At 37.2% G+C, this 21,678-nt stretch overlaps 1 protein-coding gene and 1 long non-coding RNA gene across 4 annotated transcripts in view; one reads left to right on the top strand and one right to left on the bottom strand.

Annotated features, from left to right (window-relative positions):
* LOC131384557 (uncharacterized) overlaps positions 1 to 19,895 on the top strand; it is a 74,529-nt gene extending 54,634 nt beyond the window's left edge. Inside the window, exon 3 of the long non-coding RNA XR_009215528.1 lies at positions 19,695 to 19,895. This is a non-coding gene — a long non-coding RNA (uncharacterized LOC131384557). The remainder of the gene's footprint in view (positions 1 to 19,694) is intronic.
* QSER1 (glutamine and serine rich 1) overlaps positions 1 to 21,678 on the bottom strand; it is an 81,182-nt gene that overhangs the window by 3,955 nt on the left and 55,549 nt on the right. Inside the window, exons 6-12 of one of the 3 annotated variants that reach the window (XM_032166322.2) lie at positions 20,740 to 20,856; positions 20,028 to 20,161; positions 18,091 to 18,308; positions 9,788 to 9,925; positions 7,092 to 7,189; positions 2,779 to 2,931; positions 990 to 1,085 (exon numbers count right to left, since the gene is read on the bottom strand). In XM_032166322.2, coding sequence (XP_032022213.1) covers positions 990 to 1,085; positions 2,779 to 2,931; positions 7,092 to 7,189; positions 9,788 to 9,925; positions 18,091 to 18,308; positions 20,028 to 20,161; positions 20,740 to 20,856 — 954 coding nt within the window. Of the gene's footprint in view, positions 1 to 989; positions 1,086 to 2,778; positions 2,932 to 7,091; positions 7,190 to 9,787; positions 9,926 to 10,835; positions 11,325 to 18,090; positions 18,309 to 20,027; positions 20,162 to 20,739; positions 20,857 to 21,678 lie in introns of those variants that run through there. The other 2 variants (XM_058446277.1, XM_058446278.1) reach the window with 2 other exon arrangements.

Genomic DNA, 21,678 nt, shown 5'->3' on the forward strand with positions numbered 1-21,678 from the left:
AAAAGAAAATTGCCAAATTAGCTTATACTTACCACATCATATTTAAGTTCAGCTACAAGTACTGGTATTTTATTTTTTTCTTAACCCTATCCATGGAGAATGATTATTTCAGATAAATTTGGGTGAGATCTAATCCTCTCATCTTTGGCTCCAAGGGGGCAGAAAGGAAGGCTAGAAAAAGTACTTCAGACTTTCTCCATTTCTTCCAATTACGTTAAAAGCCAAATGACAAATTTTGGAGTCGATTCTGCATTTTAGAGCATTGTAAAAATAGTCAACCTATTTTGCATCACCATCTTTGCTTTCTCTTTTGCTATATAAAGGTTAGATTTATGAGCATCTTTCCATACCAAACTACTGTCAAACACATTAGATATAGCCTTGGACCAACTTAACCCTTTTTAATGAAAAGAAGTGATAGTGCTGGTCAAATAAGGTAGTACTGTCTACAAGCATTCAGCCTGGCTGTGGAAATTAATGCTTATATCCCATCCATGAGGTGATATTTTGTCATGTATAATTTCTGAACAACTTAAAAGCTACAATTAAATTTTGACTTTTAGTTTTTCATGCCAAGGCACAAAACCCCGTTTCTCTGCAATTAAGTGGGATAAGGCCATTCTAAGTAATAAGTAAGGCAGAGAGATGTCAAAGCAGTGACTGAAGTGAATTAAAGCAAGATCATCATACACTGTGAGAGAACAAAATGCAATAAAACATCATTTATTATGGCGATGTAAAGCAAGCACCAACAGCTTCAAAACATTACCAATTATAGCTCCTACAAGAGGTGGTGAGGCTCGGGTAAAGCTGAGCACAAAACATAGCAGAGAGACTCAGAACAATAAATTGAGTCACTATTTACAGAATACATAGGCAAAATACATACACACATGTATTTCACAATTCTCTTTAAAACATTCCAAAATACTATAGAGTCTCCTTAATGTTCTGAAAAACTTTTTTTTAAGTAAATGAGAAGAAATTACCTCATCCTTACATATCAGATAAACATGGTACTTATAATGATGGAGTGAATGATACAAAGAATACAACTGTATTTTCTCTGGATCGACAGCAAACTCCTATAAAAAGAAAAAAGTTTATAGATACATTTCATGGAGTATCTGAGCTAAGAACACTTTGAGGAAAATACTAGATCAAAAGTCTCAATGGCAATGTTGAAAATGACATATATGGGTAGGTATTCAGTTGGGTTAATATGGAGAGACTTATTCAAAATAAGAATTTAAATCATATTTTAAAATCTTATTCTTTATCCTGAATATAAATATGCATTATTGAAAAAACTTAAGCATTATAGGAAAATTTAAACAATAAATATATGAGATGATTTATAAAATAAAAGCTCCCTATAATCTCCTGCTTCAGAGCTAAACAAAGCTAATGGCATGTTATATATTTTTTAATGTTTTTCCCCAGGTATAACATGTATGTTAATAACACTAATTTTGTAATGAGAAGGGAATCACACTATACATATTGTCTAGCAACTTTTCTTCTTTCTTCCAACTTGTTTTTTGACCTAACTAAAAATTGGCTACCTTTTAGTACATATAGCTGTCCCTCCCCATCCTCCCCAAATACAAACTATATGAGGGTAAGGACTTTTAACCAGTTTTCACTGTTGTATCTCTAGTACTTAGAACTGTACGTGGCATACTATAGGCACTCAAAAAAATTTTTCTGAAAGAATGAATAAATCTCTCTCTTCTTTATAAAAAGCACATAGTATGACATTAGGTGGCTCTTCATTTATCTAACCTCACACTGGTGAGTACATAATTGGATTGCTCTTACAAACAATTCTATAATGAGCAAAGGTATGTATTTTTATGCATTTCTGAATCTGTTTCTACAGAATACTTTTTTTTTTTTGAGACAGTGTCTCATTCTGTCACCCAGGCTGGAGTGCAGGGGTGCAATCACAGCTCACTGCAGTCTCAATTCCCTGGACTCAAGTGATCCTCCCAGTCAGCTTCTCAAGTAGCTAGGACTACAGGTGCATGGCACCATGCCTGGCTAATTTTTTTTTTCTCCCCTCAGGGTAGACATGGGGCCTTGCTTTGTTGCCAAGACTGGTCTCGAACACCTGGACTCAAGTGATCCTCCTGCCTCAGCCTCCCAAAGTGCTGGGATTATAGGCTTGAGCCATTGTGCTTAGCCCTGAATACATTTTTGCTGTGAAGTTGATATGTTGCCAAACTGTTTTCTGAAAAGGTTGTAACAATTTGTACTATGTTTGAGGATGAACAAATTCCAATTTTAATGACTTTGCAGATATGAAATAAACATTCCATCTTTTTATGGAATGTGTTGTGCACACTCACTTATCTATGTGCATGCATATACAATTAAAAATATACCTATATTACAAGTAATGCATATGTTAATGAGTTCGAATTAGCCATTTCGCAATGTATACACATTTCAAAACATTTTGTACATAATAAATATATGCAATTTAAAAAATAAAAAACTACCTACAAATATATAAACATGAGCATGAGATGATTTCTTCCATATTAGTCAATTTAAGAAACTTGTAAGCACATATTACATGCCTGATACTATGCTATAGAAACAATAAACCACCAAGCGTCCCTGTTCCTTAGGCCAGTGATGCTTACTCCTACCTGAAAAACCTTCACACTTAACGACAACATAGTAAAATATTTGCTTGTTTCAATGTTTTAAGTAGGAATTGTATTAACAATTGGAAAAGGTATAGTTACATTAATAATCAATTACACTTACTTGTGCAGATTTAGTGGTTGTTTTAGAAGTCCTTAGAGTTTTCTTATTATAAGCTTTGCCATTCATTTTGATTTTAGAAATAGCAGTTCCTCCACTCTTTGCTTTAGAGTCTCGAGTAATTATTGTTAGTTCAGGAAAACTTTCCAAAGCATTCTGGAAAACAATGAAGCAAAATAACTGACACCAGAAGAAAACTAACCTAAACTACTTCCAGCTATCTAAAATTTAGAAGTGTGTGTACACACAAACACCTATTTGCAGAGAGGTGTGTGTGTATTGATGGGATATACATACATATACATACACAGGTTGGGGTTTAAACATGGTCATAAGTTCTTGCAGCTCTTCCTATTGGATATGTAATCTATTTCCCCATCCCTTGAATCTGAGCCAACTCTATGACCTGCTTATTTAAGCAACAGCACACCACACTGGGAACCCTGAACAGGGCAAAGAGTTCTTTCTAGTAATGTCTCTGGCTTCAAGGTAGGAGAAAGAAAGATATATATGTTTCACTAAAGCCCTACCACTTAAGCCACTGCTTGCCCCCTGAAATGTGGCTGGGCCTTGCTATAAAGAAGTCATCTGCCTCTGGTGAAGATGACGACAGAGGAGAAGCGGCACTGGAGTGCTTCTCTGGCTTCACTCTTCTCTTGCTTATTTTGACTGCGAGACAAGTACTTGTAAGATAAGATCCTAAAACAGAGCATGATGGGTTTTTTGACAGTGGTCATGTGGCAAAACCAATTCCACTCCATCCTTTAAAAGCCACTGGTGGCCAGGCATGGTGGCTCATGCCTGTAATCCCAGCACTTTGGGAGGCCAAGGTGGGCAAATAACTTGAGGCCAGGAGTCCAAGACCAGCCTGACCAACATGGCAAAACCTTGTCTTTACTAAAAATACAAAAATTAGCTGGGTGTGGTGGTGCACACCTGTAATCCCAACTACTCAGGAGGCTGAGGTAAGAGAATCACTTGAACTCGGGAGGCAGAGGTTGCACTGAGCCAATATCATGCCACTGCACTCCAGTCTGGGTGACAGAGAGAGACTGTGTCTCTAAATAAATAAATAAGCCACTGGCCTATTTATGCCCTTACCTACTTGGCAAATCATTCTGCCTGACTGAAAAGCTTTACAAACAATAACTGAATGGTACTTGTAGCAACATTTAACTAGTTTGATTATGACTTTATAAAAATTAAATCGAGCTCCTACCATCATTTATTATTTCAACACTAAAAATGTTGAAGTCCTTCTATTATATTTATGATTCAGAATGCAGTCCTCATTCGATAAGCGTAAGTGTTTTATAAACAGTTACAACCTTTAAGGCCACTCTTCTCCAAACTCATCTATTGTTTCCAAGCACCTGGTATTGGGGCCCTGAAAACGGTACTGTTTTTTTTTTTTTTTTTGAGATGGAGTCTCGCTCTGCTGTCCAGGCTAGAGTGCAGTGGCGTGATCTCGGCTCACTGCAAGCTCCGCCTCCTGGGTTCACACCATTCTCCTGCCTCAGCCTCCGGAGTAGCTGGGACTACAGGCGCCCGCCACCACACCCAGCCAATTTTTTGTATTTTTAGTAGAGACGGGGTTTCTCCGTGTTAGCCAGGATGGTCTCGATCTCCTGACCTGGTGATCCGCCCACCTCGGCCTCCCAAAGTGCTGGGATTACAGGCGTGAGCCACCACGCCAGTCCCAAAAACGGTACCTTTTTAAAAACAGGCAACCTAAATTTTTCTTAGTATAAGTGTAGGAGGGCACTAAATTTCATTTGATAGAAACAATAACACTTTTGGCATTTTCTACCACAGTGAGCTACCATCACGTTCTAGCTTCGTTCCTTTCTCAGATTATTTGTGCACTTATCATGTACTCTGGTGTTTTCCATTTAAAACATGCACCTTGACAATTTTTGGATCCAGAATTACTATTTGCAACAAATAGAATTTAAAGTCTAAAGATTCTAAATTTGGAAACAACACACACTAAATCAGTGGAGATGAAAGAAGAAAATTTAAATCTTCCCAATGACCACAAGATGCTTAAGATGATCTGAAGCACACAGATTTCAGAAAAAGGCAGAACATCATTACCTTGAAAAAGCTTCAGGACTCCTAACATCACCAAGATCAACATAGGAAAGCACACTAATTATTTCTAACAAACAGAAAAATCTTTCTTTCTCTACTATTTGTAATATTTTACTTCAAATCATTCTAACTCTTAATATTATGTAATTTGGCTTTGAAATGCAAATTGCTAAGGCTGGGCATGGATTACACCTGTAATCCCAGCACTTTGGGAGGCGGAGGCAGGCAGATCACTTGAGGCCAGGAGTTCAAGACCAGCCTGGCCAACATGGTGAAATCCCGTCTCTACTAAAAATACAAAAATTAGCCAGGCCATCCCAGCCACTCTGGAGACTGAGGCAGGAGAGGCGGAGGTTGCAGTGGGCGGAGATCATGCCACTGTACTCCAGCCTAGGAAACAGAGCAAGACTGTCTCAAAAAAAAAAAAAAAAAGAAATGCAAATTGCTTTATATGACAATTATCAAAATTAATAACTAATAACAGAATTAGAAATCTTGTTAGAGAACTGGTTTGACGTTTCAACAGTGATTAGCCAAACCTGGTTTTTAAGATTTAGTAAATCTTTAGAAAACACTTTCTAAAAATGTTCCCTTGTCTCCACAAAATATAGTATTTCACAAAATAATATTTCATTTATTTGAAGGCAGCAGTTAAGTAGGAAACACTGGGCTAGGGCCGGGTGCTGTGGCTCATGCGTATAATCCCAGCACTTTGGGAGGCTGAAGCAGGCGGATCACTTGAAGTCAGGAGTTCGAGACCAGCCTGACCAACATGGTAAAACCCCGTCTCTACTGAAAACACAAAAATTAGCCAGATGTGGTGGTGCATGCTTGTGGACCCAGCTACTTGGGAGGCTGAGGCAGGAGAATCTCTTGAACTCAGGAGGTGGAGATGGCAGTGGGCTGAGATCACACCACTAGACTCCAGCCTCAGCGAAAGAACAAGACTCCATCTCAAAAACAAAAACAAACAAAAACTGGACTAGGAGTCAGGAGACCAGATTCTTAGTACTGGATTTCTTACTAGCTTCTAAATTTTTTTTCCTCCTGCGAATACATGGCAGTGAAGAATACATGACTACTATGATAGTTTCGTGTCATTTAATTTTGAATGCAATCTAATGGCCTCAGTTTTCACCTAACTGAAATGAAGTCAATATTCACTTTTACATGGAGTTCACATAAAATAGGGATGTGAACAAGTTATACAAATGTATAATATTGTTACCATCAATTAAAAAATGTTCTCCAAAGTAGATATAACCAAATGATTCTCAATGTGATATTATACTTTGAATAAGAAAGGCTACGGAGTAATCATTCTGTGATTCTCTCCCATGTGCACGTTGATAAATTTGCGTGCCTTTTCTCCAACTGAAATAAAAAGCTCGGCCGGGTGCAGTGGCTCACGCCTGTAATCCCAACACTTTGGGAGGCCAAGGTGGGCGGATGATCTGAGGTCAGGAGTTCCAGACCAGACTGGCCAAGATGGTGAAATCCTGTCTCTACTAAAAATACCAAAATTAGCTGGGCGTGGTGGTGGGCACCTGTAGTCCCAGCTACTCAGGAGGCTGAGGCACAAGAACTGCTTGAACTCAGGAGGCAGAGGTTGCAGCGAGCCAAGGTTGTGCCACTGTAATGCAGCCTAGGTGACAGAGTGAGACTCTGTCTCAAAAAAAAAAAAAAAAGAAAAAGAAAAAAAAGCTAGAAAATTTTAAACTACTAAGTTAGCTTCTATGAAAAATTATCTGAGTTCAGTTTAGATTAGCTTTTTCTGTATTTCTGATAACACCAAAACCAACTTATATTGCCAAGATATATTAACAGAATTATATACATTTCCTACCCTTATAAAAGTCAGCGTTTCCTCTGATATTGAATAAATGAGGCAAGTAAGGGGAATTTTGATAACTGTGCTAAGGAAAAGCTGATTTTAATTACAGACAAAACGTAAAAATTTTGAAAAGCGTTAAAAGAACATTTGGAAATTATTTTATAGAAGATATAATAGATAACTATAAATGCCTAAAAAATAAATTTAAGTGGAGAAAAGCAAGTGATTAACACTAAGAAGACAAACTAAATGGGCTTACAATGAATAAAAGCCTAATTTTTGTTAGGTGAAAAATGTTATGTGAGTAATTTTCATAAATTTCCTTCCTATTATACTTAAGACTATGATTGCCATTGCGTTTTGCTAATAAGTCATCAGAAGGAAATACCTTGAATGATTGATCCAAATGAAGATTCAAAAGAAGTCTCTTTCGGTTATCATTTAGCATGCCATCTATTTTTTTCATATGAGGTAAAAGTAGCTCATCTGAAACATTATAATTTAACAGGATAAACTATCAATAAATATTTTTGAAAAAATCCAACTTTTTCTCAAAACATTTATACATTAAAATACACTAAATTCACTGGCATATGTAAAATACTGATTGCAAAAAATTGGACATGAAGCTTTCTGAACAAAGGTTAACTTGAAAAGTAGGTTTATAGTAGCAAGTGAGAAAGAGGCAGCTCAGTATGATGATGGGATGAGCATTACATGAGGATCCAAAGTTCTAAGTTTTAGCTGGACTACAACTGCTGGATAAACTAGAACTGGATTTTAACTGAATAGAACTGATATGTGGCAGCTATGTGACCAATAGGCAAGCTGCCTAATTCCTCCAGATCTCATTTACCCTCTGAACATTCTGAACAATTACAAAATACAAACTGATCTAACAAAACACTAAGTATGTCCAAGGGATATTAAGTCACTTTAATTTGAAGCAAAGAAAAAGTAGGGGAAGAAAAATGATCAAAACCCAGTACCAAAAATATGAATCAAAATAGTTATTTTAGAAAAAGAGGGGAGAGTAAAATTATGACAAAGATTCCTATTCAAAGCTTTTGGCTTTCAATGTCACCACTCTGAACTTTAAGCTCCATTAAGAAAAGCACTTTTAGAATATAATTAGTTTTGGTGTAGCATTAAACATTTTAGATTATTAGACTCTTTCTTAATTTACCAGCATAGTAATTTATTGTATTTTATAATATTAACTGCCTCTAATAACCTTTCTGAAAAAAAAAGAAAAATCCCCGGAATCCAGGTCACAAGTTTCACAGCTAAGTAAAATGATTGTTTACATAGTCTTTCTATTAGTGATTCAATCTCACTGTATTTACATTCTACAAAAACAAGTTTTAAACATTTGTGATTTAAAAATAATAACCTTAAAAAATTTTCTCCCCTTAAGAAAAATCAGAAAACACTGATAAACAATTTTTAAAAATCTTTCAAAATACAACTACACAGAAATGACTACTACAAAGAGAAGCATATTTTATGATGCAAGGAATATAACATTCAATAGCAAAAATGCTGACCTGGGATTAACTGAGTTTTAATCATGGTTCTTCAACCTCTAACATGTTCTCTAACTTTAATCTCTTTTGAGCTTTAGTTTACAAAATAAATGTTTTAGACTAGGTAATATCTAAAGTCCCTTCCAGCTCTACATTAGTTGAAAATGACTGATATACAGGTTACTGTCTCTGATTAGCTGGTAAGAAAAGCACTAGACCAGAAATTAGAAGACTTTTTATTTTAATCCTTTCTCTGCCAGTTTCAAGTTTGTGGGCCCTTAAGCAAGTCACTTAACCTCTCTGAACCTGTCTTAATCTACAAAATGGCTAAGCTGTTTTAAGGTTAAACTAGAATATATGTCTAAGTATGTGAACATAATAAAACAGTATATAGTCATGCACTGCATAATGACATTTTTGGCAATGACAGACCACATATACAATGGTGGTTCCATAAGACTATAATGCCATATTCTTACTGTACCTTTTATTTTTTTCTTAAAAAAAAAAATTCTTAAAAATTTCAATAGATTTAGGGGTACAGGTGGTTTGGGTTACATGGATGAGCTGTACAGTGGTGAAGTCTGGGATTTTAGTGCATACATCACCCAAGTAGTGTACATTGTACCCCATAGGTAGTTTTTCATCCCTTACCCCTTTCTCACCCTCTCCCCTTCTGAGTCTCCAATGTCCATTATACCACACTGCCTTTGTGTACCTATAGCTTAGCTCCCACTTATAAGTGAGAACATGTGATATTTGGTTCTCCATTTTTGAGTTACTTCAGTTAGAATAATGACCTCCAGTTCCACGCAAGTTGCTGCAAAAGACATTATTTTGCTCTTTTTTATGGCTGAATAGTATTCACTATATTTTCTTTATTCACTCATCGGCTGATGGGCACTTTCCATATCTTTACAGTTGTGAACTGTGCTGCAATAAACATACATGTGCAGGTGTCTCTTGGGTATTATTTATTTTCCTTTATGTAGATACTCAGTACTGTGACTGCTGGTGAGAATGTAAATTAGTACAACTGCTATGGAAAACAGTATGGGGATTTCTCAAATAACTAAAAGGAATAATATTAATTGGTATAACCCAGTGCATTTACTGGTTTAATACTAATTTTAATTGATTAGAAAATAATTGCTATGATGTATCTTTTACAAAAAATACAAGTATATGATTTTAATCTTTATGCCACTTTTATCTGGTTCATCTTTCCAATTACTGGAAAATAAAATATACTGACATACAGACCTTCCATGTAATACCAACACTTAGTAAACTATTTATGAGGATGATTAGATTCTAGAATTGGAAGAAACTGGTTAGAAGCTATACAATTTTCCCATGAGTAGAAAGCAATAAAAGTTCAAATATTCAGAGAATGCATGAAAAGATATGACCATTTTATGGAATTAGGATGCTATATATTTAACTGACAATTTATAGGTATATATTACACAAGTCACATGTAAACATATAACAGACAAGATTTCTTTTTTTAATTCCAGGAAGTACTACCAAGAAAGTACTACTTAGAAGACTGTACCATTGCTCTTCTCTAAGGCTTGCATTGTGTCAGGGTCCAAGGCAATGCTAACAAGCAATTCCATGTAGCTCTTAAAGGTTTCCTTCATTGCTCTTGTGTTCAAAAAGCGAGTGACAAAGGGAGCGGGAGGATCAAATTCTGGGAGGGAGAAAGGGTTAAATATTAAATTTTCCTTCCTGACAATTTTAAAAACACTTTTCTCTACAACGAGGCCCTAGAAGCAGATTGCAGATACAATTTCTTCAAATTCAAGACTTTCTCACTTTATCTTTAAAAGGTCTGAGGTTCTCAAAGCTGGTTTGCACATCTTAATGACTGCAGAGCTTTGTTAACAACAGAACAAAAACCAGATTGCTGGACTTCCAAAAAAGAATATTTGGTAGTGATGGTGGTCGTGGTAGTGGCGATGAAGCTTAAGTATTATGCTCTTAAAAAGCTTCCTAGGTGATTCTTGTGTGTGTGTGTGTGTGTGTGTGTGTGTGTGTGTGTGTGTGTGTGTGTGTGATGTTTTTGAGACAGTTTCGCTCTTGTTGTCCAGGCTGGAGTACAATGGCACCATCTTGGCTCACTGCAACCTCTGCCTCCCAGGTTCAAGCAATTCTCCTGCCTCAACTTCCCGAGTAGCTGGGATTATAGGTACACACCACCATGCCTGGCTAATTTTTTGTATTTTTTAGTAGAGACGGGGTTTCACCATGTTGGCCAGGCTGGTCTTGAACTCCTGACCTCAGGTGATCCGCCTGCCTCAGCCTCCCAAAGTGTTGGGATTACAGGCGTGAGCCACCATGCCCGGCCCTTCCTAGGTGATTCTGAAGCCCAACACCAGAAAAAGTAGACTGGGTAAGAAACTCTTTGTCTTCTGCTGGATCCCACCACAGACATCTGCTGCCAGGTGGTGCTACTTTAGTCTTGATGGTTTCTCTATGTTTAGTAGTAAAGAAAACGTATGACATCCAATGTATGAGTAATACATAGATTTCCTTTTTATTCCCAGACATAAATTACTATAAAATTCTTGCCTAGGCTGTATTAAAAATTTTTTAAATATGGCAGGTGCAGTGGCACGTGCCTGTAATCCCAACACTTTGGGAGGCCAAGGTGGGAGGACTGCTTGAGCCCAGGAGTTTGAGACCAGCTTAGGCAACACAATGGGACATCATTTCAACTAAAAAAAAATAAATTAGCCACGTGTGGTGGCATGTACCAGTATTCCCAGCTCCTCAAGAGGCTGAGGCAAGAGGATTGCTTGAGTCCTGGAGGTTGAGACTGCAGAGAACTGTGATTGTGCCACTGCACTCATGCATGGGAAACCGAGTAAAGACCCTGTCTCATAAAGAAAAAGAAAAAAATCATTTTAATGTAAACACAGCCTGTGCACAAAGAAAATTTCATTCAAATCCAATGGGAAGAACTATGACATTAACTTGTTGGGTGCGGGGTGCACACCTGTAGTCCCAGCTACTTGGGAGGCTGAGGTGGGAGGATTGTTTGAGGCTGGGAGTTCAAGACCAGCCTGGTCAATATAGCAAGACTCCATCTAAAAAAAAAAAAAGTTTGTTTCAATTTTGACTTTTTGTATTCAAATATATAATCAAGTCACACCCTTAAATAGTAGTTTTTAAAATATTTTTAATGTTGTGGGTATATAGTGTGCGTTTATGTGTGTGTATATATATATATATATATTTTTTTTTTTTCTTAGAGATAGGGTTTCACTATGTTGCCCAGGCTGGTCTTGAACTCTCAGCCTCAAGTGATCCTCCTGTCTCAGCCTCTGAAAGTGCTGAGATTAGCTGTAAGCCACTGTGCCTGGCCTATGGTAGGTGTATGTATTTTAAACAGCAGCTGTTAAAGTAAAGTCCATGGACCCCGGGGGGACCCCAAGACCCTTTCAGTGGTCTCTGATATCAAAACTGTTTTCATGATAATATTAAGATACTATGTGCTTTCTTCACTGCATTGCCATTTGCAAAACTACTACTGGGTAAAATTGATGGTGCCTTACCATGAATCAAGGCAATGACAACAAACTGTACTAACAGTAATATACTTTGCATGACTTTGTCATGTCACTACCATGTATTCGGAGGGGGAAAAAGTTTCACTTAGCAATAGTCCTAGGGGCTGGGCATGGTGGCTCACACCTATAATACCAGCACTTTGGGAGGTCAAAGTAGGAAGATCGCTTGAGGTCAGGAGTTCAAGACCAGCCCAGGCAATATAGTGAGATCCCGTCTCTACAAAAAAAAATTTTAAGTTAGCTAGGTGTGGTGGCATGCGCCTGTAGTACTAGCTGCTTGGGAGCCTGAGGTAGGAGGATTGTTTGAGACCAGGAGTTCAAGGCTGCAGTGAGCTAAAAAGGTGCCACTCTACTCCTGCTGGTGATAGAATAAAACCCCATCTCTTAATTAACAACCAGAATAGTCTTAGGGCCAGGTGCGGTGACTCATGCCTATAATCCCAGCACTCTGGGAGGCTGAAGCAGGACAATGGCTTGAGGCCAGGAGTTTAAAACTAGCCTGGGCAACATAGTAAGACCCAGTCTCTACAAAAAACTTTAAAATTAGCTGGGCATGGTGGTGCATACCTGTAGTCCTAGCTACTTGGGGGACTGAGGTGAGAAGATTGCTTGTGCCAGAAGTTTGAGGTTACAGTGAATTATGATTGCACCATGCACTCCAGCCTAGGTGACAGAGTGAGACCTGTCTCTAAATATACAAAATTAAAAAAGAGCCTGAGCAAGGCTGGATGCGGTGGCTCATGCATGTAATCCCAGCATTTTGGGAGGCCGAGGCGGGTGGATCACGAAGTCAAGCATTCAAGACCAGCCTGGCCAACATAGTGAAACCCCATCTCTACTAAAAATACAAAAAATTAGCTGGGCATGATGGCGGGTGCCTATAATCCCAGCTACTTGGGAGGCTGAGGCAGGAGAAAGGCTTAAACCTGGGAGGCGGTGCAGTGAGCCGAGATCGCGCCACTGCACTCCAGCCTGGACGACAGTGCGAGACTCCATCTCAAACAAACAAACAAACAGAGCCTGGGCAACATGGAAAAACCTTGTCTCTACTAAAAAATACAAAAAAATTAGTGCCTGTAGTCCCAGATACCCAGGAGGCTGAGGTGAGAGGATCACCTGAGCCTGGGATATTGAGGTTGCAGTGAGCCTTGATTGTTACACTGCACTCCACCCTGGGTGACAGAGTGAGACCTTGTCTCAAAAAAAAGATAAAACAAAATAAAAAATAATAGTCCTTGATGAAGAAGTAAAAATTATTAATTTTATGAAATTTCTACTCTGGAATAGCTGTCTTTTTAACATTCTGTGTGATGAAATAGCAGGTACACATAAAGCACTTCTGCATAAGTATAATGGGTATGACCAGGAGGAGCACCCATACAGTTGTGTGAGTTACAAGATAAACTAGCTATTCTTTCCCCCAAGAAAACACCATTTTTATTTGAAAGAATGACTGACAGATACACTATGCCTATCCAGACTTGGGTATTTGGCAGACCTTAATTTATTCTTAAAAATAAATTAAGAGAATCTGCTCATTCAAGGAAAACAACTGACAGTATTTGTTGCCAATGATAAAATTTGAGATTTCAAGTGAAAATTAGAATTCTGGACATCTTCTATCCCCACTGTGAGTTTGAGCTTCCCAATTTGTAAAGACTTCATTAATGAGATCATTCATAGAATTGATGAGTGCTATTTTTTGATAGTGTAAAATGAAATATCTGACCTTAAGAGCTAGAACCATAAAACTCTTAGCAGAAAATGTATGAGTAAATATGTCCTTGGATTTGGTAATGGATTCTATGTGAACAACAGCTGAGTAACAAAAGAAAAAATGAGTAAATTGGGCTTCATCCAAATTTAAAACTTTTGTGCATCAAAGGATATTATCAAGAAAGTGAAAAAGACAACCTACAAAATGGGAGGAAACATTTTCAAATTATGTATCTGATTAAGGGTTTAATATCTAGAATATATTAAAAAACTCCTACAACTTAACAACAAAAAGACAAATAGCGCAGTTTAAAAATGGGCAATGGATCTGAATAGACATTTCTCCAAAGAAGATACACAAATGGCCAATAAGGACATGGAAAAAATGCTCAACATCATTAATCACTAGAAAAATTCAAATTGAAACCAAATGAGATACCACTTCCCACTTGCTAGGATGACTTTAAAAAGACGCACACACAAACAGAAAATAACAAGTGTTAGCAAAGGATGTGGAAAAATTGGAACCATCATGCTTTCCTGGTGGGAATATAAAATGGTGTAACCATGTGGAAAACAGTTTGATGGTTCCTCTAAAGGCTAAACATAGGATTATTATGTGACAATAGTAACAATTCTGCTTCAGGTATATGCCTCCAAAATTGAAAATAGGAACTTAGATACCTGTATGCCAATGTTCATTACACCAATTATTCAGTTAGCCAAAAGGAGGAAATAACCCAAATACCATCAATAAAATGTGGTATAAACATACAATGAAATATTACTTAGCCATAAAAAGGAATGAAGTTCTGATATATGCTTTTACATGGATGAACCTTGAAAACATTTTGCTAAGTAAAAGAAACCAGACACAAAAGGAAAAATATTGTATAATTCTACCTATATGAGATATTTAGAACGGGCAAAATCACAAATACAAAAAATAGGTTAGAGGTTACCAGTAGCTGGAGGAAAAACAGATTAGAGGTTACCAGGAGCTGGAAGAAAAAGAGAATAAGTAGTTGTTGCTTAATGGTTACAGTTTCTGTTTGGGATGATAAAAGTTTTGGAAATAGAGGTGAGGGTTACACAACAGTGTGAATGTAAATAATGCTAATAAATTGTACACTTAAAAATGGTTAAAAAGGCAAATTTATATTTAACCACAGTGTTTTAAAGTGTGAAAAAAATTACTCATTGGAAGATCTATATCACTGAGCTAACTAGTATTTTCACATGACCAGTGACCGTTATAAAACCATGCATGGATGAGAGAGATGTAAAGTTAAGACAAACCAATAGATTTTAATGTAATAGCATGAAAACTCAAGAAACTACTACTTGTCAGTATCAGTAATATCTACAAGTATCTGAGAAGGCAACTGAAATCCTCCTCCTTTTCCTAACTACATACAGGAGGAGTATTTCCATTGATTTCTCAGTTTGTACAGATATTCTTGATACTTTAGCCAAAACAACATATAATAACAAACTGAATGTAGAAGCAGATATGTACTCATCTCACTAAATACTGTTAGTTTTGGAAAGTATAGTTGTTTTAAAAAAAAAAAACACCGCACATTAATAAGTAATAGGTTCATTTTAAATAAATATTTTAAAACTTTGAATTGGTATTTAGTAAATATCAATAGATTTAGCACACATAAACCAAAGTATCTGGAATCCTCAATGTGTCTGAAGATTCCACTGGGGTCCTGAAACAAAGAGTCTGAAAATTACCAGCCTATGAATATATGTTCATTATCTATCTGACTTCTTAAGAGAACTAAATATATTCTTTAGCCTGAGAATGTAAAACAAGGAACAAAAAGGCCTAAAAATGTTTGCTTAACTATTGGTGACACCTAGTGGTCACTCAAATTACCAAGGGAAGAAAATGTTATCTTGTCATTTGAAGAAACTATAATTTAGAGCAAATTCAGAACCAAACGTTTTGATTCTAAGCAGTAGGCAAGACTGCTAATTGCAAAAATTATGTATAATGCCTTCTATGCATATTCAAGGCACTGAATTTCCTTACATATTCTGATTATATATTTCTCTTCTTTTCCTTTTTTCTTTTGAGATGGAGTTTCGCTCTTGTTACCCAAGGCTGGAGTGCAATAGCACAATCTTGGCTTACTGAAACCTTCGCCTCCTGGGGTCAAGTGATTCTCCTGCCTCAGCCTCCTAAGTAGCTGGGATTACAGGTGCCTGCCACCACACCTGGCTAATTTTTTGTATTTTTAGTAGAGACACGGTTTCACCATGTTGGCCAGTCTGGTTTCGAACTCCTGACGTCAGGCGATCCACTCTCCTCGGCCTCCCAAAGTGCTGGGATTGCAGGCATGAGCCACCATGCCCAGCCTGATGTATATATTTCTAAACAACCATTTACAAATAGCTTTATTTTTTATTATCATTTTTTTTAAGCGATGGGGTCTCGCTATGTTTTCTAGGTTGGTCTTGAACTCCTGGGATCAAGCAATCCTTTCTCCTGAGCCTCCCAAGTAGCTGGGAGTATAGATGTGCACCACTGCACTTGCCCACAAATAGCATTTAAAAACAGTACATTTAGACTGGGCACAGTGGCTTATGCCTATAATCCCAGCACTTTGGGAGGCCAAAGTGGGAGGATTGCTTGAGCCCAGGAGTTTGAGATCGGCCTGGGCAACACAATGAGACCCTGTGTCTAAAAAGATAAAAATTTAAAAATTAGATGGGTGTGCTGGTGCCCACCTGTAGTCCTAGCTACTCAGGAGTCTGAGGTGGGAGGATCACTTGAGCCTGGGAGGTTGAGGCTACAGTGAGTCATGAGTGCACCACTGCAGTCCAGCCTAGACAACAGAGAAGACCTTGACTCAAAAAAAAAATAAAATAAAAAATAAAAACAGTAAATTTAAAGTAGACTTCAGCACTGAAGAATTTTTTTATTATGGTTCTATTTCTAATCAGATAATTTCTAAGATAATCTCTCAAGCAACGATACTTGTAATGTCAGAAACCATCCTGGACATCAACTTCAACCATAGCCCCAACAACTAATTCACCATTCAAGTTCTGCCAAGATTACATCCTGAATATCTCAAAACTGTCCCCTCAGCTCCATCCCTGCTGCCACTACTTAGGTTCAGACTCAATTAATGCCTGAATTATGTCTTGTAATTCAAATTCACATTTTACCATATTGTTTCCCCTTTATAAATCTCTCTAAGGACTTTCATTTGTTTACAGGATCACAAGCTTCTTAGCTTTACTATGGCATACAAGGTCTTTCATCATCCCTTCCTCTTTTCTTATATTCAACTTTATGTTCTAGAAAAATAGGGGCCAGCAACCTTTTTCTGTAAAGGGCTATAGGTAAATATTTTCGATTTTGTTATATGGTCTCTGTAGAACTACTCAAATCTGCCACTGTAGTGGGAAAGCAACTGCATGGAAATATGCAAATGAATCTATGCGGCTGCGTTCCAATAAAACTATAAAAACAGGCTGAGGGTCAGATTCAGTCTGTAAGACACTTGGCAACTTCTGTACTGGAGTACTAACCCACCTGAAATTTCTTACATATATCGCACACCATGCTTTTTGTGCTGGTATATTCTTATGTATTACAACTATCTCAGTTTTAATTTCTAATATAGTAAATATCAATAGATATACCTACATAAATGCATTTTAGGATCCTCAATAATTTTTAAGAATGTAAAATGGTTCTAAGGTCAAGAAGTTTGATAACAGATTATTTCAACCTTTACATATTTTATAAAAAAAGAAAACTAAGAAAGGATATTACCTTAGTCATAGGTACATGATTAGCTAGTGGCGGATATATAGTAGTATGCATTTATTAAATAATGTAGTGGTATATGTTATTAAATATATTACTATATTATAATTTGAATGCCTGTTTCCTAGGCTTAGTTATTCTTTTCTTCTAGCATAAACTTAGACTCAAATGTTTATGCTAGGCGGGGCGCAGTGGCTCATGCCCGTAATCCCAGAACTTTGGGAGGCTAAGGCAGGAGGACTGCTTAAGCGCAGGAGTTTGAGACCATCCTGGGTGACAAAGCAAGAGCCCATCTCTTAAAAAGAAACATTAGCTGGGCATGGTGGTGCACACCTATAGTCCCAGCTACTTTGGAGGCTGAGGTAGAAGAGTCACGAGCCCAGGTGTTTGAGGCTGCAGTGAGCTAGGATCATGCCATTGCACTTCAGCCTGGGCTACAGAATGAAACCTTGTCTCAAAAAAAAAAAAGTTTAGAACTAGATGATTCTTAGTAATCATCTGATCTAACCTCCATCTTATCCAGAGTTGAGATAACTGGCATTACTAAGGTAAGTTCTGCCTTTTCTATTTACAAGGCTGCATGTGTGGGCCAACTGTGCTTCAGTTGGTATGTTCAGGGAATGTGAACTTACTTTCATAAAAACCTAAACAGAATTTATTAGGTAGATAAATTCCCTGAAAAGTAAATACATTTTGAATTGTCAGCATCCTGCTCCTCACCACTCATGTAGATAATCTAAAGTTATCAGGGTAGCCATTTCACGGAAAACTCACCCTCATCATCACTACTACTAGTATGGATCTCAGGAGATGAGTCAGATTGGGATGATGAAAATTCTTCTTTCCATTTTTTCCGTTTCTTTGGTGGTGGCTCAGCCTTTACTTTTGGCTGTTTAACTTTGGGTTTCACGGAAGGGGCTTTTGTAGTTGTAGTTTTTGATGCTAGAGGATCAGAAGTTTTACTGCTACTACTTGGCTTAGCTTGAACAGTTCTGCAATGTTATAAACAAACTTCATTAACACACTGAAATCTTGTTAAACTAAAATAAAATAGAAAAATAAAAGAGAATCACAGGAGATTATCTAATTACTCTCACCAATACCTCCAAAATATACAGTCCAAGTCCTATACATTCAATGGTGATTCCCATAAAATTTTCTTAAAATACATTCTTTTCACCAGAAGCATTCAATATTCAGTTATTAAGGGACTTTTAGTTCAGTTCTTATTTCTACTTCTTCATTGCCCTCCTTGATTTATGGACTTATTTCCCAGAGACTATGAGGCTGTACAACAGATGATCAGTGGGCTTAGGAAGGTAATGAATGTTATAACCGTAATTGCCAAATATAGCTCTGACCCTAAGAAACTCTCACAGGCTCTGGTGGTGTCAGGTTTTGATGTAGAAACCCAAATGCGGCGCAGTGGCTCATGCCTGTAATCCTAGCACTTTGGGAGGCCGAGGCGGGTGGATCACCTGAGGTCAGGAGTTCGAGACCAGCCTGGCCAACATAGTGAAACCCCATCTCTACTAAAAATACAAAACCAGCTGGGAATGTTGGCATGCGCCTGTAGTCCCAGCTACTTGGGAGGCTGAGGCAGGAGAATTGCTTGAACCCAGGAGGTGGAGGTTGCAGTGAGCCAAGATCACGCCACTGCACTCCAGCCTGGGTGACACAGCGAGACTCTCTCTCAAAAAAAAAAAAAAAAAAGAAAAGAAAAGAAACCCAAATGCATCTGTCCTAGAGTCCCTCAAGATTTGCTCTATGCCAGCTGGGTATGGTGGCTCATGCCTGTAATCCCAGCACTTTGAGAGGCTGAGGCAGGCAAATTACTTGAGCCCAAGAGTTCAAGACCAGCCTGAGCAACATGGTAAAATCCCATCCCTATAAAAATTAGCTGGGCACAGTGGTGCGCACCTGTAGTCCCAGCTACTTGGGAGGTTGAGGCAGGAGGATCACCTGAGCCTGGGAGGTCGAGGCTGCAGTGCCGTGATCATGCCACTACACTGCAGCCTTAGTGACAGGGTGAGACCCTGTCTCAAATAAAAAAGATTTGCTCTCTGCCAGGTCTGAAGATTTGAGTGGATAAAATTCCATCATAAAAATAAGGTAAGCTGCTTCCAGTAAGTGGGAATGTTAATGAAACTGGACCTACTTGGCACTACAGTAAGAACATCTAGGGTCATACCTGCTTCTCATACAGACCACAGGCTCAAGTCAGTTATCTTCCAGATTCATGCTCCAGACAACCCAGAGCCACATTAATACACAATAATAATTCTACTATGTACACTTGTACAGTAATGTAGAGTTCTTATAGTTTCTCAAAAATTATTTTAAATTTAATTTACTTCATTATTATTTTCATTTTATAGATAAAAAAGGAAACTTCAGGAAAGTTGTCTTCTCTAGGTCACATAAAGCTGGACTCAAACTTTTTGCCTCTACAAGTTTTTTTCACAATACTACAGTGACACCAAAAGGACTTAGGGAAAAGAAAAGGGCACCCACCCACCACAGACAGCCATGAGCTTTACAGTGCCCATCTCATGCCTTCAAAAGAATCACTTACTTCATCAGGCACTGAAATTTTTTGACTTGTGTATAATAAAAAAAATCTATTTAATTGATATGCTCCTTTGTACATTGGTATCATCAATAATACACCTATATATATGCACAAATATATCACCTAAGAAAACAAATACCTGATAGCTTGTGAAGGTTTATTTCTTGGTTTTTTAGAACACACTCTGACATATTCCTTCTTGTTTGCATTTTCAATGAACTTCACATATATTCTTTTGTATTTACTCTTTGCATCTCCAAAATATCCAAGATACTGAGGAAGGAAACACTTTGAGTTACGTAATTGTACAATCTATATATAAATGCTACTTTGTTGGTTCGATTGACTATCCCATAGCCAACCTTCAAGTTTTCTAAAATGCAGCTCTGGCCAGGCTAATTTTACCCTCTAAAAAACTGATCCCAGGCTCATTACTGATTTCATCTGTACAAGCAATCTCATTTGGCATATTCTTACTTCCAGCTACATTAAGTATGGCAGAATAACTTCCATCAGTCTTCTGGTAAATCAGGATATTTGACTAGTAGAATAATCAATATAAAGGAGCCTCTGAGTCCATCTGAACTCTTCATAGGCTAACATTAATCCCTTTCCTTTATTAAAAAAAAAAAGTTAAACAATAGTACAAGATCATTTAATTTTAAATAGCTGATATTTAACAAATGACTTTATTTTTATATTAGACTATCAAAGAGCATCAACATTCTAGTTCAAATTATATGCTATTTTATATCAAAAATATTCAATATAAAATACATCTAAATTTAAATCATTGTTTTTTTCAGGACCACTGTCAAAATAAGGCTAATGTAAACATGCATTTTACTTACACTATTTGTAGCAGCAAATTCTCTTTGACCATCTCGAATTTCAGGAACAAATTTCTGTAATAAAGCTTTCTGTACTTTCCAAATAGCTGGAGGTTCTTTTCCTGTTTTTAAAGCCTCCTGTAATAACCAGAATTAAGGATACTTACAAAACACAGCAACATATTTTAGATCTTAGAATATTAGAGATGAAAGGAATCTGAAAGGCCTACCCTAGCTCAACCTTTTATCTTACCTCTCTGTCTGATATTCTGCAATAATTCTTATAAGCTGGTTAGGTTATTCAGTCTCTGTTTAAATTATTCCAGAAATAGGGAGTTCATTAGCACACAAAGTAGCCCATTACCCATTTGTGCAGCTAAAACTATTGGAAAGTTTTCTGCTAATGACACTGTCCTATGTTACATATATAATTTTATAACTATGTATATATACATATCTTAAAAGACCATAAACAAATACGTTAAAATATTAAAAGTAGTTAATTGTGAATAGTGAGAATACAGACACTTGAATGTTATATTCTTCACTGCACTTTTTAATGTCATTCCATTGTTTTTTAAAAAGGCAAAAGTGGCTGCATGCAGTGGCTCATGCCTGTAATCCCAGCACTTTGGGAGGCCAAGATGGGAGGACTGCTTGAGGCCAAGAGTTTTGAGACCAGCCAGGTCAACATAGCATGGTCCCATCTCTATTTAAAAAAATACATAAAAAGGCAAAAGCAAAGCAAGCAAACAGAAACCCCAAAATATGTTATTTTAAACACAGCTAAAACTTTCTTACATAAAATTATTACATTCTCTTATGGTTATACAACTTGAAATTATGAAATTAAATCTAATTCTACTTTTATGTGATAGTCCTCTGTTATTTTTGTTTAAACTTTTAAATTATATAAACAACGATTTTCTCCAAACTACTAATAATGAATTGGGAACCTTG

The sequence above is a fragment of the Hylobates moloch genome, unplaced genomic scaffold, assembly GCF_009828535.3.
Source record: "Hylobates moloch isolate HMO894 unplaced genomic scaffold, HMol_V3 SCAFFOLD_11, whole genome shotgun sequence".
In the NCBI taxonomy this organism is placed as follows: Eukaryota; Metazoa; Chordata; class Mammalia; order Primates; family Hylobatidae; genus Hylobates; species Hylobates moloch.